Raw genomic sequence first — 13,907 nt, forward strand, 5'->3', positions numbered from 1 at the left:
GCTTTCCCTATGATGCAGGATATGGGAAGTGAATTAAGAGAGAAGAAGGGCAAATAAAGCAAAATGGATGAGGTTATACCAATCTTTTACTTAAGTTTTTATCGGAGTGACCCTCTTCTGATATGAAGAACTTTAAGTTAGAGCATCTTTTCCCATCACACAATATATTATAAAAAATCACCTTATATACAGCTACATTTTTGTTCATATATCTGAATAGGGAGAGTAGCAAGATATAACCATGTGTTTCGCATTCAAATAGTAACAAGCTTACTGCTGAGAAATTAAATATAGACCAGTCCCTTCTCCCTCATCTAGAGCCACATACATATCCTATTTGGGTACTTCATTTCTCTTACATACACTTGATAACTATGCACAGATTCTTATATGAGTCCATTTTTCTTACATTACCTAATAAAATCATTCATTGAAACAAAAATGTGCAGAACAGTTACCATGTGTTGGGTACTGGGATATAGGATTCTCTCAGACTGTATTGATTTTTGACCTGTCTCTCAACTCTAAAACAATAAAGGTAAATAAGAAATCTAAGGAGGATTTATTTAATTCAATGACTCGAATCATTTAACTCAAATCATTAACTTAATAACATGGTTACATATTTGTTTCAATGGTGACATTTTAATACATTGCTTTTTGTCTTTCTTACCTGAAGGATCTTATCACCAGGCTGCAGCAAGTTGGATGCTGGTCCATCAGGCTGAACCCTAGTAACAAAGATACCCTATAAGTCAGAAGTAACAGAGGTTAGGATTCTATTATCAAGAACTAGGCCTACTTAAAAAACTTTTCATTCTTATACAATACAGTGAAAAAAATTAAAAACAGTTTATACATGTAAACTTCAAAGATTATTACAGTATTTTAAGCAAGGCACCTCTCTCAAAGTCAACTTTAAGAAAAACATATTTACTTGCATAAAAAGCTCATCTTGTTTTTCAAGTGTTCTTATGATTTATAAGTTAATTTCATTGTACATTCTTAATTTCTTTCTTAAATCATTTGAAATATGGTACTAACTATATTTTGTACAGCTTCTGAAATTGTCTTAAGTTATTCTGCATTGAAAATGTCTCCTATATGATATATTATAAATTCAAAAATGCTTTAAAAACCTTACTAGAATTACATATAAGTACTGGTTTATTTTAATGAGTGTTACTTTGTATGTTATTGAGATTTTTAATGTAAAATACATATGAACAAATTAAACATAAGAAAACTTCAGCATGCTTTTTAAATATAAAGTGTACGTTTACATAGTTACAAAATCCCTAGATAGATTTAGTTTATAAAAGTGTCAAATTAAAATTTTTGATCATATATATAAAAAACAAAACCATTCATTGAATGTCTACCACATGCAAGGCCTTGATTGATTGCTATATTATAGAGATAGTTTCTGGCTTCAGTGAGCTCACAATATAGTGGGGGAAAAATCAAGAAAACCACCAATTCCAATATGGTACGACAAGTGCTAAAACAGAAGTACAGCAGATTATCAAAGAAATTGCACCTCGCTTATCCTTAGTGTGTCAGGGCTTCTGGAAGGAGGGCATGCCTGAGAGTTGAGTCATAAGAGACATAATATGCACCCACAAGGATCAGGGTAGGGAGGGTACTCCAGATAGCAGGGATATGACTGCAATCGTGAAAGTGCCTGTTACCTTCAGGAAACCGCAACTAGTTCTACGATAACTGGCCAGCGGGTGGATGGGTGCCAGTGCATGGGGCTGAGAGCATGGGAGAAGACCAAGCTGCAAAGCACAGTGGGGCCAGATTAAGATGGACCTTTACTAGACATGTTTACCAGTTTGGGGAGCTACTGAAGTATTTTAAGCACAACGGTGACAAGATCTGAAGAATAAATTGATGAATGAATCAACAAAATGTGTGCATCTATTCAGTGGAATATTATTTGGCAGTAGAAAGGAATGATGTTCTGACAATATGAATGAACCTTGGAAACATTATGCTAAGTGAAAGAAGCTGGTCACAAAAGCCATGTATTATATGACTACATTCATATGAAATGTCAAGACTAAGCAAAGGCATAGAAAGGGAGAGCAGATTTGGGTTTGCCAGAGGCTGGGGAGCAGGGAACTGGGGAGTGACAATGTGTACAGAGTGCCTATTGAGGTGATAAAAATGTTCTGAAATCAGATAGTGACATCAAAATCCCTAGAAAACTATGTAGCTTTTTTTGGTATGTGCCCCCAGTGGGAACCGAACCTGGGACTCTCTGGTCTGCAGGCCAACGCTCCAATGACAGCCAAACCGGCCAGGGGGAAAACTGCATAGCTTTTAATCTGTTAATTCAACTTCTAGAACTTACTTAAGGAAATAGCTGGACAAATATACAACATACATTTACAATATGTTCATCACCATACTATTATCTGCAATAATAAAATTACAGACCACATCTATATGACTAGTAACAGGGGACTGACTAAATACATTATGATAAATCCATAAATAGAATAATAGGTGGTCATTCAAAGTGAAGTCCTAGACGGCAGATACAGAAGCACGCTAGTGCCTTGTGAAACAAGCAGGCTGCAAAGTGTTATGTGTGGGATGATGCTACAGGATGGGGCAAAAGCAGGTTTGCAGTTGAGTATGCAAAGCACAGTTTATTCTTTTATTATTTATTAATGATTATATTATCATCTGTATGAACAACTGTAAATCTTCCTTTGCTTGACCCTATATATTGGCTGGAATATGTTTATATGTATTTTTGTGTGGGAAATATCTGGAAGGATAGAGTCTTAAACGTTCATAGTGGTTGTAGTGGGAAATGTCATATATACAATAAATGTATAGATATCATTTTGCTTATCTGTGTTTTCTAGTTTTTCTACAATGATTATGTGCTACTTATATCATTAAGAAAGTATATGTATGTATACATACACACATACCATATGCATATATATTTTTTGTTTTCAGGTTAATGTGGCACTGTTAGGAGTGATGCTCAAATAGGTAGTTACAATAGGTCAATTGTTGTACAAATGGTCAACTCAGAAGTAAAAAGAAAACTGGTTGTTTGAAAAGGACAGTCGAATAAGGCCCAGTGACTCATCCAACAGACCGGTGAATGGCACTGGTTGTGAGAACAAATATAACCTCACAGTATTTTTCACACTAGGCATATAACTCTCATACTGCATCAATCCAGGAGACTGTGTGTGCAATGAGTCTCCCTGCTAACCCCTATCTTGGCTGTTGGGGTCTAGGTACAAAAGGCAGAATGACACTATTGCCCCAAATAAGCCACTACATCTTTGGATGCAGGAGGTTAAGTTGTTTTGACTGTTATTTTAGTAGCCAAATTCTGTCCACCTGATTAATTTTGATTGCCTTTCTTCAGCTCCTTGTACAGGAATAATTTTAATAATGACTGTATGAATCCAGACCATAGGAGCTGAATTATGGCCACCCCATCTGCAATGCTGGGAGGATCTAGCAATACCCCACATCGTGCCTGCTGTATTGTCTGTGGCAGGTTTAATTTCATCCATCACAAAGCTCCGCAGGACTCAACTGCTGTTCTGAAGACTTGCTCTGAAGCTCACTCTGATGGTGTCCTAAGTCTTCTGAAACATGTACTGATGTTTTCTAAAGCTTTACTATTTCTTTTCAATCAATAAGCTTTATCAAATAAGAAACTACTTCTGACCACTGATATAGTTTTTTTGTTTTTTTTTTTAATCTCTATATATCCCATCAGCGAGCATACTGCCCTGTGAGTAGAAACAGAGAGCAGTGAGTGCTATGTTTGATTATGGTCTAGCATTCATGATTTGTGGAGGCAGAACGTTTCCCAAAAGACTGCTAGCAAAGGCCAATGCCCTGATTTTTCACTGTATTAATGTAGCTAAACACTGTGCTATGAGAGACCGAATAGTTTTGAACCCATTTTGTGGTCTCTGTCACGATGAATACTGATGAGAAATATGAACGCTTGGACACTGTTTTGAAAAAGCTCACTGTAGCAACGTGTCACCCTTTCAGCGAATTCTGTCTTCAAAGACTGCTTTGCACTGATGACAGAATTTGGTGAAGAAGTATCAGTTCATTCTGAAAATCAGAACAACAACTTCCTGCTGTTTAGGAAAAAGCCATTTCTTTTTTTTTTTTTTTAATCCTCACCCGAGGACATTTTTCCATTTTTTGCACAGATAGAGTGGGAGGGAGAGAGTGGAAGAGAGAGAGAGAGGGAAACATCGATGTGAAAGGGACACATCGAGTGGCTGCCACCCGCACGACCAACCAGGGCCGGGGACAAACTGCAACCGAGGTACATGCCCTTAGCGGGAACCGAACCCGGGTCTCTCTGGACCGCAGGTGGATGCTCCAACCGCTGAGCCAAACCGGCCAGGGCGAAAAAGCCATTTCTTAACTTCCAAACGGCAGTAAGCCATCTCGTGTGTGTCAAAGACCCAACTCATGGCATCTGATCGGTTTTGTAGCTCTACAAGGCAAGAACTAAAATATATTCAGTTCCTTGTAACATTTGGTAGAATGCTAAGTGTGGGACAAACCACCATGAAATACATTCAAACCTAGTGAAACAATCTGTACACCTAAGATTACAGTGGAACCATATTGCCTAGAGGAGGCAAAAAATTTTTCAATGAGGTGGTGTAACAAATTACCACACATTTAGTGGCTTAAAAACATCACCAACTTATTATCTGTAGGTCCGAAGTCCAACACAGGTCTCACTGGGCTAAAACAAATGTATTGGCAGGACTACAGTATTTTCTGGAATATCTAAAGGAGAACCTGTTTCCTTGTCTTTTCCAGCTTCGAGGAAGTGTCCACATTTCATGGCTCATGGTCCCCATTTCCATCTTCAAAACCAACACTTCTGCATCTCTCTGAACCTTTCTCTGTGGTCAGATATGCATCTGACCACAGCCAAGAGTCTGTTTTTAAGGACTCACGTGGTTAGATTGAGCCCATCTGGTTAATCCAGAATAATCTGCTCATTTCAAAGTCTTTAACTTAATCTCCTCTGCAAAGTCTCTTTTGCCATGTAAAGTAACATATTCACAGGTTCTAGGACTTTGGATGTGGCTATCTTTGGGTGGGACATTTTCTCTGTCTACCACATAATGTAAGAAGTAGATAAGAGCATAACTCTGTAGTTAGACTGTCTGTGCTCATCATTTATAAATAGGTGACTTTAGGCAAGTTAACTAACTCTTTTGTGTACTTCACTTATCCTCATCAGTAAAATGAGTATAATAATGGTATACGTTTCACTTGTTAGATTGAGTGAATATATACCAAATACTTAAAATAGTGAATGGCCCTTAAGGTAGAGTCAATAAATGTTATTTTATATTGGAAACCTGGAATTTGAGCTATAATCCAAGGTCTTTTTATCCAGAGAAGCCCACATTGAGAGTTTCTGAGTCTTCAACTATATCTGATTTATTGTCAGGAAATTCTTTTTGCTCTCAAGATGGGGTGTATTGAAAGGCCATCATTTGTTATTGTTCCCTGGCATTAACAACAGGTAAGAGGATTTGCATCTCTTGTTTAAGAGAAGGAGCTGTGAAGAGGACTGAGAAATCGCTCCTATCTCATCTGTAGTATTCTAGTGGTGCCTCTCAGTGGTAGTGACTCCAATTGTTCACTCTCAGAAGTGGACATGGGTCCTCGGCAGAGGGCTTTCTGCTGCTTCCTGGTAATTTTCAGAGGCTCCTTCCTTTGGTAGCTCCAAGTCAGGACCATCAGCCCTTTGTAGTAATGGCTTCTAGAATCTAATGAACGGTTTAGGGCATCACTGAATGTATTTTTCTGATGTCTGGTACCTGAGGTCCAGCTCTCAGGTTCCTTAGTGGCTTGACAGTGTGTGGTTTTCCCTTGGCACCACCTCTGAGCACATGTCACAACAGAGCAACAGTGCTGCGGTTCTTTCTAAGGCATGGAGGTCTTCGCTCTCCTCAGACACCAAATGTGGGTGTGTTCGAGACAGACACAGACCCCATGGACCCGTGCACCACAGAGGAACCCTCATAGGGTGGAACCAAAGTTAATCTAGAGAGGGCTGGCTGAAGGCTACAAACAGGCATGATCTATTGCCATTTAATATTTCTTCCCCATTTTAAAGCTAGTCTTTATGCAAATCATAAATGGCTTTTCCAAAGGTAATGATAATGAAGTTTCAAAAAAGTTTTACTTTTCACCAATAATTTTGAAAAAGGGTGAGTATGGGAAGTTTTTCACAGTGTGAAGATCTGACCTTGTCTTGCTGGTTACCTAGCCTATACACCAATTGGACATAAACTTTAAAGCACAGAGAAAGTTAGTCTACAAGGCCAACATTTAACATTCTAACTTTGGAGGAGAAAGGAACTTTATATGGCTTTCTAATGATGAAGGTGAATGACTGTGACAGTCTCAGCCATTGCAAGTGGAGACACCAAAATAGAACTTGTCTTAAGGGAACCACAGCTTCAACTTATGAAATATGTTTTTCTTTAAAATTCTGAAAAATCCTGGCTTTAGCTGATGCTAAGAAATTGGATTCTAAGAAGGCCATATCTCAAATAAAAATTGCATACTACAACAATTACAAATCAAAACACATTGGTTATATATTATAGAATATAATACTTCATGTTTTCATATAATTATGGAAGTACAAAGAGTGTTTCTGGAGGAAAAACAGACTCATGAAAATAAGAAACACAGCCACAGACTCAATAGTTTCTGAGGGGAAACTTCTTTTGCCAAAAATGTGACACAATATTTTTTTCATGAACTGAGTAAGGTTAGTAGGAGACTATGTTGTGGCTTAAACAAGTAGCACCGCATATACACAATAGGCAGGATCTACTTAGTCCTTGTGATTATCAGAAGACTGGACACAGCAAGAATAAAGGTATTATCAGTACCTTTATCTTTCCTTTCTATGGCTCAAAAGTGTGATGACACAATATTTCAAGATTAGTTGCTGAGTGTCAAATCTTAGGCTTTGAACAACTTGCCATGGTAAAAACTGAGGAATTTATATGCAGCAAGAGAAGAGATTTGTCCCAGGGCCATTAGAAACGAGAAGAGAGGGGAGGCAGGAAGAGAGAGAGAGGGAAGGAAGAGGGGGAGGAAGAAAAGCGATGCTGGCCGCTGAATATGGTACTTGGACGGATGGCTGAATATTAGCCGACAAAACAATGAAATGTAAACTCTGTAACAGATGAACACAAGGACAATTGCTTTAGAAACCTAGCAAATTTGTGCCTCAAAAGACAGAGATACAAATAAAAATTCTCAGCCTGACCCAAATCCTTTATACACATCACAAAATCTTATGAGTAGACTTTTAAAGAAATTCCAAACTCTCCCAAATTTTTAAATAAAGTAAATAATAAAATAGAAATTGCTTGGTTGTGTTTGTACAATACTTGTTAATAATGCATTGGAGCAACAAGGATACTAATAAAACTGATAAAAATTACCATGTGATTACAAATATCTAGTGGCAACATAATGCAGATGATCCTAACAGAAGAAATGCACATTGTATACTCTTTGGACTGGCACCATATGTTTAGGTCATTGTAGAGGTTTATTTAGTAGGGAAAAGAAAGTATTCTTTGAAAGATACTATTTTTTTTTATTTCCTACAAGCATTAAAAAATAAGCCATTTATTTCCTTTTATCTGAGATTCCTGTGCAAATGACAATTTAACTAGAATATCTTTTACAGTTTGAGGCTGATCATCATGGGTCGTTATCTTTAAGGGAATTTGAATATAAAAGTTAAATTGTGATTGCATTGGTTACTTTATAATTTTTTTAAAATTAGTAGCTCCAGTAATCCAATCATGATTTAGCAACGAACCATCTCTGGGATGTCTGTCTATTATGACCAAATGTAACTTTGCTTTCTGTTTATTTCTTGGTGGAATTCTTCAGTATAAAGAAAAGTTTCTTTCATTTGATTTTTATATTTTCTTTTAAAAGTAAATTATCATACTCCTTCACATATTGGATTTCCAGATTTCCTGTCTCTTTGGAAAAAATAGAATAAATATTTTTTAAAGCCCATATTTAATATGAGACCTCAATTGAAGGTGAATATTCAGATTGCTGAGTTTTATACAGTTTGCTGATTCTGTCAGAGCCCCAAATAGCTTTCCTTCTCAGCTTCATCCACAGCCTAAAATAGTAGAAACTATTAAAAACAGGAGTGGGTAACTGAAGGTGGCTGTGGATTCTCCTTCCTACCTATTCCTAAAATAGTATCAGTAATCAGCTTTTTGATTATCAACCTTCAGGCTTCCTCAAAGGCTTTTCAATTGTATAATTTTTTGACACTATCTGTACTATTTTAAAATAATGAATTAAAAATTCAGTCAAACTTTTTTTTTTATGTCACTTGTGCTAAAATAAGTTTTTTTTTAAAGTGAAAAATTGTTTTGTTGTCAGCTATATTCAGTCAAATTATGATTATTTTTGATTTAGTATGGTTTCATTTAATGGCTAACACATTGTACCTTATACAGTAATCCTAAACTGGTATTATTTACTTACTGGTTAATCTAACTCTGGATTCATCTTTATTTATACAGAGTAACCCCCAAAAATGTATACAGGGTGACTGTAGATTCTATTACATTTTGAAAATGAAATGCATTTTAATAAACACTGGCTTTATAATTACATATTTTTTGTGTATACATGTTTTTGAACACCCTACATAATCTGGTTACCTAACCTATTCACCACTAGACAGAAACTTGATCTTTATATACATAAGTGTGTCTATGTGTGTGTGTGTGTATATATATATACACATATATATATATATTTTTTTTTTTACAGTAACTCACTCTAAGTTCCAATCTACTAGTGTAACTTTCTAGTTCTAGGACCTTCAGGTAAACTTGGTGTCCACGTCTTTCCTGGAAACCTATTCCCATTTCTTTGTGCCTCTCCCCCAACTCATCCAAGTGACCTTAGGGAGGGCTTCAGTTTGAATTTACAGAACTTAAGAGTTCTCATGATATCTTTACACATCTCAAAGAGAAAAAAGACAAAGAAAAATGTTTTTGCAGTTATTTGAGTTTCCTTTAAACTTCTTAGATCCCTCATATCTGTTTTTACATGGCTTTTTTTTTTTTTTTTTCCTTTTCATCTAAGGGTGTTCACTCCAAACTCCCCTGCTCCTTCTGACTAATGTATAGTTTTTGTTTATTTATTTTTCTCTATTGATTTTAGAGAGAGAAGAAGGGACAGGAAGAGAGAGATAGAAACATCGATGAGAGAATATCGACTGGCCACTTCCTGCATGCTCGTCACTAGGGATCTGGCCCACAACCTGGGCATGTGCCCTGACTGGGAATGGAACCGGCGACCTCTTGGTGCACGGGTCGATGCTCAACCACTGAGCCACACTGGCTGGGCAATGTCTAGCTTTTAAAACTACTTTCTTTAGCTGCAAAAGACCAAGGATTTGGTTCAGTTGGTGATTATTATTTCTTGGGGTGCCTAGGACTTGATGAAATATAGCAGTCTTTTTTAAAAAAGAAAAAAACAAAAAAGCATTTAATCAGAAAAATTACAAGGATTTAAAAGCAGACTTAAATGGGTCTCACTGCCAAAACCAGTCTGACACAGTCTCTGCTGAAGCCTCAGCTGCTCTGGCAACACCTGCGGTTTGATGCCACAGTGGAAGGACCTCAGGCTCCAGGGCAGTGCTTCTCAGAGCTGGAAGCACACCAGGATCTCTGGTGCTAGAGTACTTTCAGTTTGAAAGATGAAAAAAAAAATCTATTGTTTAAAATACTGTTATGGACACTTTTGGTGACCTGCCCAGATTTCCCTTTATCAGACCGGTGCTCTCATCCAGCAGCCCACAGCTCACATCTGACACTTCTCTTGAAAATTACACTCAGCCAGGAGTCTTCTTGGGGAATGCTTGGAAGGTTACACCCTCCTGCCCGGGAATGGCTTGTAGCCATGACTGACGGTTATGAGAACCAAAGGCTGTTTCCCTCCTCAAGGTAGTGATGTCATGCTCCAGAGTAACCCGTGCAACCAGGCTTCCACTAAACACATATCTTTGCTTAGTTTCTTCCTCTGCTCCATCTACTTCCCTCAGTCCCTTAGAGATTTCACCCAAGAGCCATTTCAATTAACCACTTGCACAGAAATCCCCATCTCAGACTCTGCATCTAGGGAAACTGACTTTAGACAAATACAAACTACAAAAAATTAAAGCTCTGTAGTATCTTCTTGCCTGGTAGGAATATGTCATTTCTGTATTTTGCCTACTAGTGATTCTTTGGAAGCCAGACTTAGAAGATAAAATGCACTTCCTCCTTTTAACATAAAACAACTTTGGGGGGCAGAATGGAAAAAAGTGGATGATACTGTTATTACATATATATTATTGAGATACATCCTAAATGTTATCTGGGTAAATTTAAAAAAAGTTAAAGATTATTGCCACAGGCAGACACTTAGCAGGTATTCCTTTTTATTTTATTTTGTTATTTTTTAAAATCCTCATTGGAGGATATATTTTCCATTTATCTTTAAGATAGAGTGAGGGTTGGGGGTGGGAGAGAGAGAAAGAGAGAAACATCGATGTGAGGGGGACACATTGACTGGTTGCCTCCCGCAGGACCCTGACCAGGGCCAGGGACAAACTGCAACCAATGTACTTGCCTTTGGCCAGAATCGAACCCGTGACTCCTTGGTCTACAGGCTGACGCACTAACCTCTGAGCCAAACTGGCCAGGGCTATTTTATTTTTTTGTTTTGTTTTAGTTCTATTAATTTGGGTTATCCCAAGAATTCTAGTTGGTTATAACATTTTCAAGCAAGAAACTAGAAAAAGTGTGATGTCCTTGACATACCACTTAAAGCATGTGCTAGTAAATTTGTAAATGGAGTATGAAAGATTTTACACATTTTCAAAAGATCTACTTGACTCTCAGCAATAAACTTTCTCTCACTGGTGGACTTGTTAATTCTTCTTAATTATTAAATAAGGTATTATATATGAACTAACTTTAAGTCTTTCAAATTTTGATTGAGAAATGTCTGACCTTTTTCTTAAAATTTTTTTTTCTTTATTAATTTTTAGAAAGAGGAAGGGAGAGGGAGAAAGATAGAAACATCGATGAGAGAGAACATCGACTGACTGCCTCCTGCACACCCGCCACTAGGGATCAGGCCCATAACCTGGGCATGTGCCCTGACCTGGAATCGAACCAGCACTCTCATGGGTCGATGCTCAACCACTGAACCACACCAGCTGGGCAAGGAATGTCTGACTTATTTCAATGAATAGCAACAAACTAAAAAAAAAGTTTCTTGATCTGTTCCCACATCATTTTCTGTCTGCTTGTTTTGCTTATTTTGTTCCATGTTAAATAGCTAAGATGACGCAGCAAACAGAACATAAATAATATATAACACTAGCAACAGACTAGTATAAGTATAGCAGGCTATGCATAGGGCTTTACTTCCACAGGAAAATATTTTACTAATTGTTACAAATTATCACAAGGTGATAGCAATCTTGGTTCTAGTGATTTTCTAAATATATCGCTGAATTAAAATGCCCCAGTCATTGTTATTTAAAATGGCACTTTTTAATCACCTTATTTTTTCATGTGAATGCCCCAGTGACAGTACCCTAAAGAACCGAGCCTGGGTTGTTGCATTTTATTATATTCTTTCATAAGCTGAAATCCACGTCTTCTTTATATGAAAATGTCTATGCGCCAAAATTATCCAATTGGCTACAGCACATTCATGACTTTTTTTTTCACCCTCATCTGAGGACATTTTTTTAATTTATTTTGTTCAGATAAGAGTGGGAGGGAGAGAGAGAGAAACATTGACGTGAAAGGGACACATCGAGTAGTTGCCACCCGCACAACTCAACCAGGGCTGGGGACAAACTGCAACTGAGGTACGTGCCCTTAGCGGGAACCGAACCCGGGTCTCTCGGGACCGCAGGCCGATGCTCTAACCGCTGAGCCAAACCGGCCAGGGCACATTCATGACTTTTTAAAAAGCTTCATGGAAGTGGCCATTCCTGTAGGAATTCTATTAACATGAGGTTGTATAGACTACCTTTTTATCAATGTTTCTGATAGACTCAGGACGTTTTTCTTCATCAGTATACAAGACAAAGACAGCACAGGCAAAAAAAATATATATATATATTTTTTTAAATCTCAGTTTTACTGTCTTCAAACAACCAAGTGGCGCTCTGAACCTCAAATACAATGTGATTATCATGCAGCTGAAATAATCCATTGTGCTGTAAAATCATTTATGCTTGGTATTTATTTTAAAAACCATCTGTTTCAGCCCCTTTCTAAATTTAGTCTAAAAGGCAGTATATAAACAATATTATATTTATCCCTTGATCCTGTGTTACTTTTACATAATGCATAGATTCTCCAAATCACTTTGCATTACAGTGATACCTCGGTTCTCAAACGCCTCGGTTTTCGACCAAATGGAGATTCGAGAAACTTTTGTCTCGGAATCCGAACAAATATTTGGAACTCGAACTTCCGAGATGAGCCGAATGGCGTTCATTCGGTCCAGCGCGCCTTGCTTGCGTCATCAGTGTGAGTGCAGAGAGAGAGTCACGCTTTGTGGAGTCACGCTTTCCTATTGGTTTCATTGCTTCGGTTCTCGAACAATTCGGTTCTCGACCGTCCTCCTGGAACGAATTATGTTCGAGAACCGAGGTATCACTGTATATGATCACTTGAAGTAGAATTAAGGATGGGACAGATGTATAAATTATATTATAAAATGAATTAAAAAATATACAAAATAAATCATATTTCTCTAGTAGTGGTACAAAATGAAGAAAATGTGTTTTATGCAGTTTAATATTTATGTAGTAAATATAAATCATAGGCTGTGTGGCGTTCTACATAAATCTGTTTGCTATTCTTGATTTTTATATCCATGGAGAATGCATGACAGGAAACAGACATATGGGATGCACCTTTTTCATCAGTCAAGAGCATATCTTTTGCAGCTTTTTGTTTATAATTCACCCAATGTCATGAGGCTGAGCGAACCTGTAAAATTATTCTTGTGCATTTTCCAATGTGCATGTCAAGCACACCTCTGGGCATTGTTATCCCCAGGTACAGGTATCAAATAATGCTTTGATTCTGCACTTCTAATGCTTCTTCTCTTCTTAATATCAATTATAAATATATTTTATTTGACGCAATATGAATCTCTACACAGAAAAAAGCCCTATGTTTTTTCTAGGGGTGGAAGGTGGGGTGTAAGGAACAGGAGCTTAAGTCCTTCCAGGCTGGTTTAGCAGCTGGAGTCAATCTTTTAGAAGTTACGTAGAATATGATATAGCAATTTACTATAAAATTCCAGAATATTTATTTAGAGTTTATTGGCGATTTTGTGTGTGTGTGTGTGTGTGTGTGTATATATATATATATATATATATATTGTTTTTTGTCTTCTAATTAATCCTCACCCAAGGATATTTTTCCACTGATTGTTAGATAGAGTGGAAGAGAGGGAGGGAGGAGGGAGAAAGGGAGAGAGAGAAACATTGAATGTGAGAGAGACACACTGATTGGTTTTCTCCTGCACAATCCCAACTGGGGCTGGGAATCTAACCTGTAACCCAGGTATGTTCTCTTGACTAGGAATTGAACCCTCGACCCTTCTGTCCATGGGCCAACACTCTAACCACTGAGCCAAACTGGCCAGGGCTTGGTGATTATATTTTATGTTTGCCATGCCTCCAATATTCTTTCTTGGCTTGTAATTTTACCTGTACCATAGGCAAATTAAGACATCTGAACAAAGGGCATGAATTTGTTTCTTCTATTATTTCTGCG

The 13,907-nt window shown here is 37.4% G+C and overlaps 1 protein-coding gene across 2 annotated transcripts in view; it reads right to left on the reverse strand.

Annotated features, from left to right (window-relative positions):
- The window catches only part of LRRC7 (leucine rich repeat containing 7), a 460,161-nt gene that overhangs the window by 14,511 nt on the left and 431,743 nt on the right, over positions 1-13,907 (reverse strand). For both annotated transcript variants that reach the window (XM_036256050.1, XM_036256051.1), the window contains one exon: positions 674-748. In XM_036256050.1, coding sequence (XP_036111943.1) covers positions 674-748 — 75 coding nt within the window. The remainder of the gene's footprint in view (positions 1-673; positions 749-13,907) is intronic.

Source organism: Molossus molossus, unplaced genomic scaffold (assembly GCF_014108415.1).
Source record: "Molossus molossus isolate mMolMol1 unplaced genomic scaffold, mMolMol1.p scaffold_m16_p_12, whole genome shotgun sequence".
Taxonomy (NCBI): Eukaryota; Metazoa; Chordata; class Mammalia; order Chiroptera; family Molossidae; genus Molossus; species Molossus molossus.